At 36.1% G+C, this 14,278-nt stretch overlaps 1 protein-coding gene across 1 annotated transcript in view; it reads left to right on the plus strand.

Annotated features, from left to right (window-relative positions):
* SLC9C1 (solute carrier family 9, subfamily C (Na+-transporting carboxylic acid decarboxylase), member 1) overlaps positions 1-13,313 on the plus strand; it is a 101,142-nt gene extending 87,829 nt beyond the window's left edge. The window contains exons 25-30 of the mRNA XM_005873327.2: positions 189-320; positions 456-641; positions 2,450-2,576; positions 7,935-7,984; positions 10,564-10,649; positions 13,083-13,313. Coding sequence (XP_005873389.1) covers positions 189-320; positions 456-641; positions 2,450-2,576; positions 7,935-7,984; positions 10,564-10,617 — 549 coding nt within the window. The 3' untranslated portion in view covers positions 10,618-10,649; positions 13,083-13,313. The remainder of the gene's footprint in view (positions 1-188; positions 321-455; positions 642-2,449; positions 2,577-7,934; positions 7,985-10,563; positions 10,650-13,082) is intronic.
* The last annotated feature ends 965 nt before the right edge of the window (positions 13,314-14,278 follow it).

The following is a 14,278-nucleotide window of genomic DNA, read 5'->3' on the forward strand; positions in this document are numbered from 1 at the left end:
CATATAGTCGCTCTGATTGGCTGGTCGTGTGGCTTGGAGCGTAGTGGAGGTGCAGTCAATTTGCATGTTTCTCTTTTATTAGATTAGATTTTTTTAGGTTTAATATTATAGATAAATGAGTAAAGCTTATTTCCTTAAACTATAAATGAACAGAATAAAATATTAAATTTATATCTCGCTTTTTCCAGACATGTTTTATTCCCAAAAGTCACTTGTACGATGCTTTTGAATACTTGGCTCCTGACATTGAATATAAAATGTGGCTAAAGCTTGGACTATCTATTACTGCCCAAAAAATCAGGGAACATTTATCCTATGAGGTAAGAGGTGTTTATGTAAATATATCCTTTTCTCTGAGTGAAATTACATTCAAGTACTGTTAGAAATTAACTATTAAGGAATTTATATTAAACTTTATAAACAAAAAGTGGACTACAAAAAAATTTTCCCTCCAGGATTGGACCTACAAGATGCAATTAAAGCTCTCTAATGTTTATGTAAAAGATATACCAAAGAGCACCAAATGTGACATCTATGATGAACATGTTATTTATGTCATCCTTATACATGGAGCTGTAGAAGATTGTCATTTGCGAAAAGCTTATAAAGCACCTTCCTTAATTCCTTTAACATGCCATCAGGTAAAGAAATATTGATTCATGTTTCAAGGTTTGTATGCTATATGTCCAACAATGTATTAATGTTAGAAAAATTGTCACCTTTCCCCTTTCCTATTCTCTTCCTTTCCCATCTCACTCCATAAACACACACCTATCCCAAGTTCATTGATTGCTTTGGCACTGAGTGGCCCAAACACCAAGCAATGCCTGCTCAATGTCAATGAAGCAGGCAAAGCTGTACATTTTGGCCACAGTTAAATTTTTCAGTGGTAAATAGCAAAAGAGGGCCTATTAAGCTCATTTAGACATTGCAAAAGGACCACACTCTCTGCGCTGTATCAATACTACCCTAAAAACATTCTTCTGGGCCCATGCTGAACTGAGTACCAGTGGTACTTCCCCAGCTACACTGCAATGGATGTAAAAGTGAAGAACACCTCATTTTCAAGCTGCCAAGTTTTCTTCCAATAAAAATGAAAAGCTATGCCATGTGAAGAAGGAAAGAAAAAAGACTGTGCGCACACACACGCATCATGTGTGCGTGTATGTATGTTGGGGTAGAATAAGTGGGCATGTGTAGGGAGAAATCAGTGGACATATAAAATACAGCTACAGAAAGTAAATGGAAAGGGAGCCTAGAACCAATTAAATTAGGTATATATTTTAATTTTTAAATTTTTATTCATTTTATTGAATTTATTGGCGTGACACTGGTTAACAAAATTATACAGGTTCAGATGTACAATTCCACAACACATCATGTGTATACTGCATTGTGTGTTCAGAAACAGTGCTAGATGCTAAAGTGATCAAGACAAATGAAACTTGCACCTTTCCCTCAAAAAACCTCTCAGCCAAGTGGAAAGAAGCAAAAAATACACTAAATAAAACATTTACAGCTTTGATAAAAGTACTTACAGGCTAAATCTGGAACCCAAAAGAAACACGAGGTGGGACTAAGAGAAATCCTGAGGTGAGAAATGGTTATAAGAAAATTTTCTAAGTAGAACACCACCAATACCAATGTGATGTCCACTGACAGGAAGCTAAATGTTATTCTTCACTATGGTGCTCTCAACCTCTAGTCTTGAATACATAATAACAGAACATTGGTGTGGGTACTAGCTGTGAATGTAGAAGGCCTAACAGGAGAATCTCATGGCAGCCCAAAGCCTGCCCAACTCTGTCCACTCCCCTAGGGATAAAGCCCTGCTCACTGTGGATCTGGGGACCTATGTTATTCAGAGCACACTGAAAACAGCCACAACACACAGTTGGATTTCTGGAACTCCCGTAATTTTTTAATTACTGTTGACATTCACTATTATTTTATATTAGTTTCAGGTGTTTAGCATAGTGTTTAGACAATTACGTAATTTATGAAGTGATCCCCTCCACCCTGATAATTCAAGTACCCACTGGCACATAGTTATTACAATATTATTGACTATATTCTCTATGCTGAATTACATGCCTGGAATGCCACGGTATTTTAAACTTGCTTTCTGCCATGTGAAAAATAAAAAACAATCCCCCCAAAAAACTCTTTGGGTGATATTTTAAGGGGCCATTGAAAATTAACTCTTGATCATTTTTTCTTACTTTAAGAGAAATGAGCAAAATATTTAAAAATCAGTGAAAGTATATGGAATACTGACTTTCATAAAACCAGCATGTCCAGAGGTTTTAAGATATCTTCTAATATCTAATGATATTTTCAATTTTCAGGCACAGATATTTAGAGAGGGCTTGGGATAGGAGCTTACAAGAGGAACATTTAATGGTATGATATTTATTCAGAAATTAACTTATAGTCTGTCAACTTTCAGATACAAGGCACTGAGAATTTCACAAAGGTAATGATTGTTCAGACTTCGATTGATAAGAAAAAATTCAGATGGAACACTAAAAAGTTTGTACCTTCACTTAAATCACCTGTTCCAGGAACACAAGAATGTGAGTTAGGTTTCCTTGAGCAATTGAGAACTTACTTTCCATTTATAAAATAGCTATATACATATCTGAAAATTGTATTCATCCTGTCTAGAGTACTGAGGAATCCTTTTACATTTTTAATGGATGCATTAAAATATTTGTGGTACTAAAAATGTCTATGTTATAGGTATAAATTATTCTATATTTCATCTATAAGAATTAAACATGTACAATTATAAATATAATATGAAAAAAATTATCAGTGAGGGAACTTGTAGCTCTTCCCAAAAATTAAAATATATTATATAATAATAATACTAATAACAGTGTTATACTGTCTGAGCAACAGAGATGTAAATCACTGGAACTGAATGAATATCTATTTAATAAACTTCATACAAATTTCTCATGATAAACATTAAATTATTATTTAATATCTGCTATTATGCCATTGATTAAAACTGTGAAAATAAGTTTTAGGTAGATCAGTAAAAGATAATTCAGAGGAAATTTACATTGAAAATAAAATGTGAAAAAATGTTTAACACTGCATATATATATATTTTTTTTAAAAAAAACTTTATTGTTGAAAGTATTACATATGTCCCCTTTCCCCCACATTGATCTTTTCTAACCTGCCTACACACCCTGCCCCAGGCCTTCACCACCCTATTATTTATGTCTATGGGTCATATATATGCATACAAGTTATTTGCTTAATCTCTTCCCTCCCACCAACCCACCTCCATCTTTCCTCTGAGATTCCATAGTCTGTTCCATGCTTCTATGTCTCTGGATCTATTTTGTTCATCGGTTTATTTTGTTCATTAGATTCTACATATGAGTGAGATTATGTGATACTTGTCTTTCTCTGACTGGCTTATTTTGTTTAGCATAATACTCTCCAGGTCCCTCCATGCTGTCTCAAAATATTTTTTGCTACTGCATAATATTTCATGGTGTAATAGTACCACAGCTTTTTTATCCACTCATCTACTGATGGGCACTTGGGCTGTTTCCAAATATTAGCTATTGTAAATTGTGCTGCTATGAACATAGGGATGCATACCTTCTTTCTGATTAGTGTTTCGGATCTCTTAGGATATATTCATAGAAGTGGGATCACTGAGTCAAATGGCAGTTCCGTATTTAATTTTTTGAGGAAACTCCATACTGTTTTCCATAATGACTGCACCAATCTGCATTCCCACCAGTAATGTACTAGGATTCCCTTTTCTCCACATCCTCACCAGCACTTGTCATTTGTTGATTTGTTGACGGGAGCCAATCTGACAGGTGTGAAGTGATACCTCATTGTCGTTTTAATTTGCATCTCTCCGATGATCAGTGACTTTGAGCATTTGTTCATATATCTCTTGACCTTCTGTGAGTCCACTTTGGAGAAGTGCCTATTTGGGTCTTTGCTCATTTTTTAATTGGATTGTTTGTTTTTCTTTTGTTAAGTTGTATCAGTTCCTTATATGTTTTGGATACTAAATCTTTATCAGATGTATCATTGCCAAATATGGCCTCCCCTACAGTCATCTCCCTTTTTGTTTGGTTGATGGTTTCTTTTGCAGTGCAGAAGCTTTTTTATTTTGATGTAGTCCTATTTCTTTATGTCTCCTTAGTTTCCTTTGCCCTAGGAGATATATCTGCGAAGGTATTGCTAGGAGAGATGTCTGACATTTTGCTGCCTATGGTTTCTTCTAGGATATTTATGGTTTCATGACTTACATTTAAGCCTTATCCATTTTGAGTTTATTCTTGTGTATGCTATAAGTTGGTGGTCTAGTTTTGTTTTTCTGCATGTACCTATTCAATTTTCCAACGCTATTTATTGAAAAGGCTGTCTTGACACTATTGTATGTTTTTGTCTCCTTTGACAAAGATTATTTGAATGTAATGGCTTGGGTTGATTTCTGGGCTGTTTATTTTGTTCCATTGATCTATATGACTGTTATTGTGCTAGTGCCAGGCTGCTTTGATTAGAGTGGCTTTATAGTGTAACTTGATATCTGGTATTGTGATTCCTCCTACTTTGTTCTTCTTTTTCAAGATTGCTGCAGTTATTCGAGGTCATTTTTAATTCCATATAAATTTTGGGGGTATTTGTTCTATATCTGTGAAATATGCCATTTATATTTTAACAAGGATTGCATTGAATCTGTAGTTGCTTTGGGCAGAGTGGACATTTTAATTTTACCAAGCCACGAACACTCTATATTCTTACACTTGTTTATATCTTTCTCCCTCTCTTTTTTTCAACATCCTGTAGTTTTCAGAGTGTAAGTATGTTACCTCTTTAGTTAAGTTTATTCCTAAGTATCTTAAAATTTTTTTGTTGTTGCAATGGTAGATGGTATAAAAATGCTATCGATTTCTGGGTGTTAATTTTGTATCCTGCAACGTTGTCAAATTCATTTATTAAATCTAGTAGTTTTGTTGATAGAGTCTTTCTGGTTTTCTATATACAATATCATGTCATCTGCAAATAATGAGAGCTTAACTTCCTTCTATCCAATTTCGATGCCTTTTATTTTTTCTTCTTGTCTGATCACTGAAGCTAGAGCTTCCATTACTATGTTGAATAATAGTGGTGAAAGTTACATCCCTGTCTTGTTCCTGTTCTTAGGGGAAATGGTTTTAGTTTTTTCCCATTGAGTATGATGTTTGCTGTAGGTTTATCAGATATGGCCTTTATTATGTTGAGATATGAATCCTATATTCCCACTTTATTGAGAGTTTTTATCAAAAAAGTGTGTTGGATTTTATCAAATGTTTTTTGTGTCAATTGATATGATCATGTGATTTTTGTCTTCCAATTTGTTTAGGAGATGTAATACATTTATTAATTTGCAAATATTGTACCAGCCTTGCATCCCCAGGATAAATCCCACTTAGTCATGATGTATGATCTTTTTAATAAATTGCTGGATCTGATTTGCTAACATTTTATTGAGGATTTTAGCATCTATGTTCTTCAGGGATATTGGCCTGTAATTCTCTTTCTTTGTAGTGTCTTTATCTGGTTTTGGGAATTATGCTAATGCTAGCCTCATAAATAAAGCTTGAAAGTGTTCTTTCCTCTTGGATTTTTTTGAATATTTTGAGGAGGATATGTGTTAGCTCTTCTTTGAAGGTTTGGTGAAACTGCCCTCTGAAACCATCTGGACCAGGGCTTTTGTTTGCTGGGAATTTTTATTATTATTATTGCTGCTTCAATTTCATCATTGCTATCATGTCATCTGCAAATAATGGCCTACTCAGGTTTTCTGATTCTTCCTGAATCAGTTTTGGAAGGTTATATTTTTTTAGGAATTTTCCATTTCACCCAGGTTGTCCAGTTTGTTGGCATGTAGTTGTTCAAAGTCTTTTCTTACAATCCTTTGTATTTCTGTAGGGTCAGCTGTTACTTCACCACTTTTGTTTCTGATTTTATTTATTTGTGTTCTCTCTGTTTCTTGATGAGTCTGACTAATGGTTTATCAATCTTGTTTATCTTTTCAAAGAACCAGCTCTTGGTTTCATTGATTTTTTGTACTGTTTTTTTTTTTTTTTTTTAGCCTCCATGTCATTTATTGCTCCTCTAATCTTTATTATTTCCTTCCTTCTACTTACTCAAGGCTTTTCTTGTTGTTCTCTTTCTAATTCTTTAAGTTGTAGGGTTAGATAACTTATGAAAAGTTTTTCTTGTTTTTTGAGGTAGGCCTGTTATGCAGAACTTCTCTCTCAGGACTGCTTTTGCTGTAACCCATAGATTTTAGGTTGTTGTGTGTTCATTTTCATTTGTTTACAGAAGGCTTTTTTTATTTCTTTCTTGATATCATTGGTAATCCATTCATTGTTTAATAACATTTTACTTAGCCTTCATGTGTTTAAATGTTTTGAGTGTTTTTAAAACTGCTAATATTTAAAGAAATAGAATTTGTTTCATTTATTTAATTAGTGAGATTTAAAAAAATAATTATAAAGCCTATTGACCAAAAAAAATGTAGTGAATCTAATATATATTCTTACTTTCTTGATATCAGTTAAATTGATAAACTTATCACAAGATTCCCAAAGCTATGAAATGCATCTGCATCTTTTGTTTAAGTAATATAATTTCTATTTATGTCATTATACTTCAATAAAAAGCTAAATTAATAATAATATAATTTCTAGACATTTACTCTGAAAAAATAAAGCAAAAGCAGTAAAAAAATGGTAATTTGAGCATTATTTATAAAAACAAATATTAGAAGTAATCAAATGTCTAATGATAAATACGATTGATTAAATTATCATATCAATCAACAATTGATTTCCCACATTGTAATTTGAAAAAGACCAATGACATATGCCAAGTAAAAATAGCAATGATGTATGTAACATTATGTTGCTTATTTTGAATAAATTTTATTTTTTTATGTTACAGTTATAAAACTGAATCCATATGGACACACAATACTGTTATCATTTGAAGGGTTTTAGATTAAGTATAAGCAGGACGTGATATTGGAACCTTCACCATCTGCCCATTTATCAGCCATCTTCCCTTCTCACTCTAAAACTGAGCCACATCAACATGGTAATGAGAGCTGGTGGTCTCTCATTCCTATACCTTAGCATACTCCTGTTCGAACCTCTCTAAGTATCCCCCTCCTCACATCTCCCCATTCCCTGAAGCTAATCTCTTCTTAGCCTTTAAATTTCAGCTTCTTCATGGAGCCATCACTGATAACATCTCAAATTCACAAAATTGCATTCTCCCATGTGCTCCTATAGCCCGTTATTGCATGCAGTACTATTTTTTCATATTGTAATTTTTATTTGTACGTTTGATGGTCTGTCTACTCCATTAGAATATAAACCACAAGAAAGCATGGAACATAACTTATTTACTTTCTTATGTATCCTGCTGCTTACCAATGAGCCTGGTGCTTTCGATACATAGAACAGACTGTTGAATTTCAAAGGGAAGGTGCGGGTGATTGGGAAAAGATCAACCAAAGGACTTGTATGCATGCATACATGCAAAACCCCTGGTCACAGACAATAGTGTGGTGAATACCTGGGGGACATATGTAATACTTTCATATATATATATATGTGTGTGTGTGTGTGTGTGTGTGTGTGTGTGTGTGTATGCTTGTGTGTTTGTGTGATGATGGTGGGACAATAGATGATTCTGTTTCTCTATTTTCCAAACTTTCTGCATATTTGTTACATAATCTTTATAATAAAACACTGTTAATCCTATTTTTAAAAAGTGGCTCTTCTTCCCACCAATTGGGATTGCCACCAATTTCAGATCACAGGCCCTCACTGTGAGAGATTAAACAATCCTTTGTTTCAGTGCTTGAACTAACGTAGTGTTTGTTTGTTTTTAACCAGCTTCAAGCACACTATATGAAGAAGACCTTCAGTTTGAAAAACCTACCAAGGTAAATTTAAAGTATTATTTTTTTAAAGTTGTATTTTGGATAAAAGATATTTTTGCATTTATTGAAACTACCAATGTGTTTCTTTTATTCTGAATGATTTCACCAGCTAATCATTTTGTAGACTTTGAGATGAGCACTTACTCTTAGCAAAAGATACAATGGAAATTGTATTTCTATTTTGAAGTAAATATTACAGAAATGAAAAACAAAGTTCAGGAGATGCCAATATATTCCTCTTGAATCACATAAGCCACCAGGCACTACCGAATGGCTGCGGTTGTAGTGTGCATGGCCCTCCCACTCCTCCACCTTGCGCTGAAACTCTGACTGAAGGCTTAAATTCCCCTCAGCTGTGCACTGGGGATCTTCCAACCTGAAGGCAGCTTGCCCCTGTTTTCACAGTGCTTGTCACAAAGCAGAAGCTCAATAATAAATGCTGTAATATAACTAGGTTAACCGAAGTTATTCAGAACAGCTGACAAAGACTGGTTAATTTCATGATGAAATTGAATAGGTTACTTGGAGATCTTGGGATTTTCAAAACCCTCCACTACTTTGCACAAAGATCCCAACTTAATAAACACTATAGGCCCCTGGAAATGAAACTGGGGCAAAGAGAAGTAGAGTGAAAGTCCCTCACAATATCTATTTGTTCTCCTCATATTATGTTTCTTAAAAATATGGGTACAGTAACCTCCTACAGGTAGGCTGGATCTTAGGTAGTTTACTTTCAATTCCAATCTCTGTCAAGCTGGTTGTATTACTCCAGGAGATGCAAATTGTAATACCCAGAGTCTGAGGAGTGTTTGCTACAAATACACAAGCCAGAAAATTATGTATTTGGTTGTTTAAAAATACATTGTATATCAATGAAGTCCACTTGCTTGATTAGCAATAGGCATAAAATTCTGAAAATGCATGCTCGTCTCCCCATTCCCCCAATCTCTCCTCACAAGTGTATGTTGAATGAAAGGTGGTTATACTATCCTAATAGTTCTATGGGGACAGTGAAGGTGTCTTTGATTCAAATGTATCTAAGTTCCCTGGCCTTCAAGAGGTCAACGCTCTTCTTTAATACCAAGTTCCCATCCTGCATAATAGAAGGAGGTTCACTCCCTCCTGAAGTATTTTGTAGTCTTCCTGGGAAAGCTTTTCCTCAAAACTTCTTCTGGGTGTTGCTTATTACCTGGATCTCCTAACCCAGTAGCCTAGGGACTAAGGATGTGGATACTGGCATGAAATTCCTGAGTTTGTCTCCTGGTTCCATCACTTATTAGACATGTGACCTTGGACAATTTCTTAACCTGCCTAAGCATCACTTTCCCCATCTATAAGAATAAGATAATAGCAATACCTATCTCATAGTGCTGCTGTGGAGATTAAATGGAAAGTGTCTGATGCATAGCAAACAATCCAAACACTTAACTTCCATTATTCTCTGTAAATCCCTTCTGAACTTTGTAAACTACTTCTTCAAACTTCTTTTGTTCTCCTCATATTATGTTTCTTAAAAATATGGGTACAGTAACCTCCTCTAATTCTTCCAACACAGTTGCTGCTGAAGACAAGAATATAACAAAGGGAAATTACATTTTTTTTAAAGTGAGGAGGAGGAGAGTTAAGATAAAATATTATGGCTTCTAGAGCCCACTGATTAGGCCTTCTTTCTCCTTAGTCCTGGCCAGTTGCCAGGTTTGTAGGGTTAGCTTAACAGCATTATTTTATGGAATGGAAGAGAGAATCAGGGATGCTAATGATCTTCCTGTACAATGCCCCCATTGTGCTGCTTTTTCATAATTAAAAAAATTGATTGCACAATGGTTATTGATACAGAGGAAGTAGTGTGAAAGAGAGAGACAGCCCATTAAATATTAGAAGCATCAGTTAGTGAGACATACAGAAATTATCAAATTGGGTGATTTAGTAGACTAGAGGCCCGGTGCACAAAATTTGTGCATGGGTAGGGTCCCTAGGCCTGGCCCACGATCAGGGCCAATTGGGACTTTCCTTCCCTAGCTGCTGGCTGCTGGCCAGAGCCTTCCTTCATTCCGAGCCACCCCCTGGTGGTCAGCACATGTCATAGCACATGTCAAACTTTGGAGGGGACAATTTGCATATTAGCCTTTATTTTATAGGATGCTTTTTCTCCCTGATGTTGGATCCTGGCTATGTTTCTGGGACAGCTCCCTTCCCATTTCCCCTTAAACCAGCGTTTCTCAACCTGTGGGCCGCGACCCCTTTGGGGGTCAAACGACCCTTTCACAGGGGTCGCCTAAGACCATCGGAAAACACTATATAATTACATATTGTTTTTGTGATTAATCACTATGCTTTAATTATGTTCAATTTGTAACAATGAAATTTGGGGTCACCACAACATGAGGAACTGTATTAAAGGGTCATGGCATTAGGAAGGTTGAGAATCACTGCCTTAAACCCTTACCCTGCCCCCCCCCCATTTTGTCTTTACCTTTACATAATAAAAAGGCCTGTCACAACATCAACCAGTACTGCTTTATAGATCTGACTCTTATTAACAGTCTTAAAATGTGACTGTTATCTCCTGTCTTAATTTCTAGACTCAGCAGCCTACAGAAATACCTGATGAATCCGAGGAGGAGAAAAACCATTAAGAACACCTAGAATAAGCCTGGATGAAAATCTGGTAAGCTGTGGGTTTCCTCAGCATGATCAGGAGCACCCCTGTTCCTGGAGAGAGATACCGATTGAAGCCAGAAGTTCCTTTGTGCTTTGTGTAGTAGTGTGAATTTTATACCACTTTCCACTAGTCATTATTTGCAATATATCCATTTCCACTAGCCAGTTGCTTCTTCTAATGACACAATTTCTAAATCCTCATTTGGAAAATTAACTCTTAAATAAGATTTCTTAAACTAAATTTCTGAAAACTTTATAGACTCACAGTTTCCTCTCTATATTCTACTAAATCTCACATTGGCTGCTCCCAATTCAGCAGCTCATTTTCCAAGCTGTCATGTACTGTGGAAGATATAAACAGGCAATAATTATGACTTTGAGGAGACAAAACATATTAGAAGACAATTACATAACAATACAAGATACACTATGGATAGTGCCAACTGAAGTTATAGGAATTCAAAAAAGAAATAGCTGCCTATTGAGTATGAGCAAAGTCTTTGTGGAGAAAGAAAAAGAATGTTCAGAATAGAGGACACAGGACTTTGGAGGAACAATGAATAGACCAGTCTGGCTGCTGATTGTTCAAATGTGGCATCTGTGGGGAAATATTTGCATATATGAGTGCTTTCTATGACTTATGTTACAAAGAACATATCACTGGGTTAAAAAATAACCTTCAGATAAATAGTTTTATCTTCATTTTAAAAAAATGTTAACTATTGAATGCCACTTTCTATGTCAAAGACCATACTTAAAAATAGATTTAAAGACTAGCAATGCACTATGAAAAGGTATTTTCAAGAATTATTTGTAATATGGTCAATATCTTTTACATGGAAAAACTGTAAAAAAATAATAAGGAAAACACTATGATTCTGGTAGGCAAAGTTATGACAGCCAATCAGGGAAGAGACAATACCCAAAATATGGAGAAAATTAGAAATGCAAAATTAAATAACAATAGAATATTAACATTTGCTTTTCTAATTAACAATTTTCATTCAATGCTAACATCATTTTATTTGAAATCAATGAAAATAGAGTGATGCTGTTTTCTCACATTTTCTGAGTAAAAGGAATTTGTAACAAAAATCATAAAAATGCTCACACAATTGACTCAGTGATTTTGAATCTAGGAATCAATCCAAAGGGATAATCCAAAGTACTACATTAGATATCTGTACCAAATGTCCAGTGCACCACTATTTTTAATGACAAAAATAAAATAAAAAGAGCTCAGTGTCCAACAATAAGAAAGTATAGAATTTCACTACAGAATATCATCTATATAAGGAAATATCATACAATCATTACAAAGATTGGTTGTGCCGTCCAATGAAAAATATAAAAAGAGAAGGCAAAACAGATATACATTTTTAACATAAAAAAGACCAGAAAAGATTAATCCAAATGACTCAATGATTCAATTAGGTGTTTAGAAAGGTGAGAGTACACATGGTTTTGTTCACTTCTCTTATTTTATGAGTTTATATTACCCTTTTAATAAAAAGACATGATTGTAAAATGATTAAGCATTATCCTATATAATAAAAGGGTAATATGCAAATTGACCCTAACAGCAGAATGACTGGGAATGACTGGTCACTATGACACACACTGACCACCAGGGGGCAGATGCTCAATGCAGGAGCTGTCCCCTGGTGGTCAGTGTGCTCCCACAGGGGAAGCTCTGCTCAGCCACAAGCCAGGCTGATGGCTGCCAGCACAGCAGTGGTGGCAGGAGCCTCTCCTGCCTCCTCAGCAGCACTAACGATGTCCGACTGCAGCTTAGGTCTGCTCCCTGCTGGTAAGTGGACATCCCCCAAGGGCTGCCGGGCTGCCAGAGGGATGTCTGACTATCAGCTTGGGCCTGATCCCCCAGGGAGCGGGCCTAAGCCAGCAGGTGAACATCCTCTGAGGGGTCCCAGACTGCAAGAGGGCATAGGTCGGGCTGAGGTACCTTCCGAGTGCACAAATTTTTGTGCACCAGGCCTCTAGTTCAAATATAAATTACTTGAAATTTGTCTTCCATCCTACCTGTTTACACTCAGCAATCACAGTGCTATGGTCTCTTCCATTCTACCACCCTTTACGCTTAGCAATCACAGTGCTATGAATGGAATTAGCCAGAGTAAAGCTCAGTGAGTGAGAATGACTTTGGTCAGTGTCTCCCACATGGAAAACCCTCCTCCCTGTCTAGTTCCACAGGCCCCAGTGGCTTCTCTGACCCTGACTCCCAGTTTAAATCATGCTGCCCTACTTCTGGTTTGTGAATGATTTGCTCAACTTCTTTTTTTGGTGTCAGCATAATGACTAGGAGATGTTTATGTGGGAATGAAACTGAACCTCTAATACATCCTGTTCTGGGTTGTAGGTCAATGTTGGTAGATTCCAAGGTCTTTGGGGTTTATTTGTTTTTTCTTCCCACTTCTGTTAGGAATGGTTGACAAGAATGTTTTGAAGACTGATGCTAGCTTTCGCTGCTGTCAAGAGATGGCTCCTGTTTCTGAAACACAAGTCCCTACATCAAGAGTGAGCAGCTTCAAGTTGGATCCTGTGTGGATGTTTTTGGTGCCACGTGGAAGGAACTTTGGACCTTGCAACCATTCCTTTAAATATATGTATATATTTTGCAAAATCTCCTCAATTTAAAGTATCTGTTACTTTAAATATCTAAAACACCTCAGAAAATTTAGAGTTAGCTTTAATTTTAGAGCCAGGAAACAAGCTTATGCCACTTAGTTTGCCCATTGCTCTTAAAGCAAAAATGTATTAATTCACTTTATGAAAAATAAAATATTATTTATTAAAATGTAGTTGAAATGTTGCTCATGAACCAAGTTTTGAGCTTTGTCATTCATTGTACTTCACCTATCTTGGGAATGTTCAGTGAGTTGAAATAACAAAGAATTGAAACTTATTTAGGCCAAACCATAGGACTCAGACCTTAATGAAACTTCCAGTGTTCATCATTATAGTTACAACAATGAGCACAATAACTGGTACGTAATTTTTAAAATAGTCTTAACAGCCCCGAACCATTTTACTCAGTGGTTAGAGCATTGGCCCTCAAACCAAAGGGTCCCGGGTTTGATTTCCCATAAGGGTACGAACCTGGGTTGCAAGTTTGATCCCCAGCCGTGGTGCGTGTGAGCAGAACCAATCATTATTTCTCTCTCTCTCTCCCTTCCCCCCTCTCTCTAAAAAATCAATGGGAAAAAATATCCTTGGGTGAAGATGAGCAACAATAACAAAAACTCTTAATAGTTAAGAATTATTATGTGCTTCCCATATGTTAGATGTAGAACAAATATTATAGAGTTATGAGCTTATATAATCTTCACAGTAACCACATAAAGTAGGTACTATTATTCCCAATTGACAAAAGTGCAAACTGAAAGAGTGAGGAGTGTAATTTGCCCCAAACCTCACAGCTACACAGAGGCAGAGCATGGATTTGTCAACAAGCTTGTGATTAGCTATTATATCATACTAGAGGCCCGGTGCACAAAAATTTGTGCACTCGGGGGGGAGGGGGGGTCCCTCAGCCCGGCCTGTGCCCTCTCGCAGTCTGGGACCCCTCGGGAGATAACGACCTGCTGGCTTAGGCCTGCTCCCGGGTGGCAGAGGGCA

Source organism: Myotis brandtii, unplaced genomic scaffold (assembly GCF_000412655.1).
Source record: "Myotis brandtii unplaced genomic scaffold, ASM41265v1 scaffold406, whole genome shotgun sequence".
In the NCBI taxonomy this organism is placed as follows: Eukaryota; Metazoa; Chordata; class Mammalia; order Chiroptera; family Vespertilionidae; genus Myotis; species Myotis brandtii.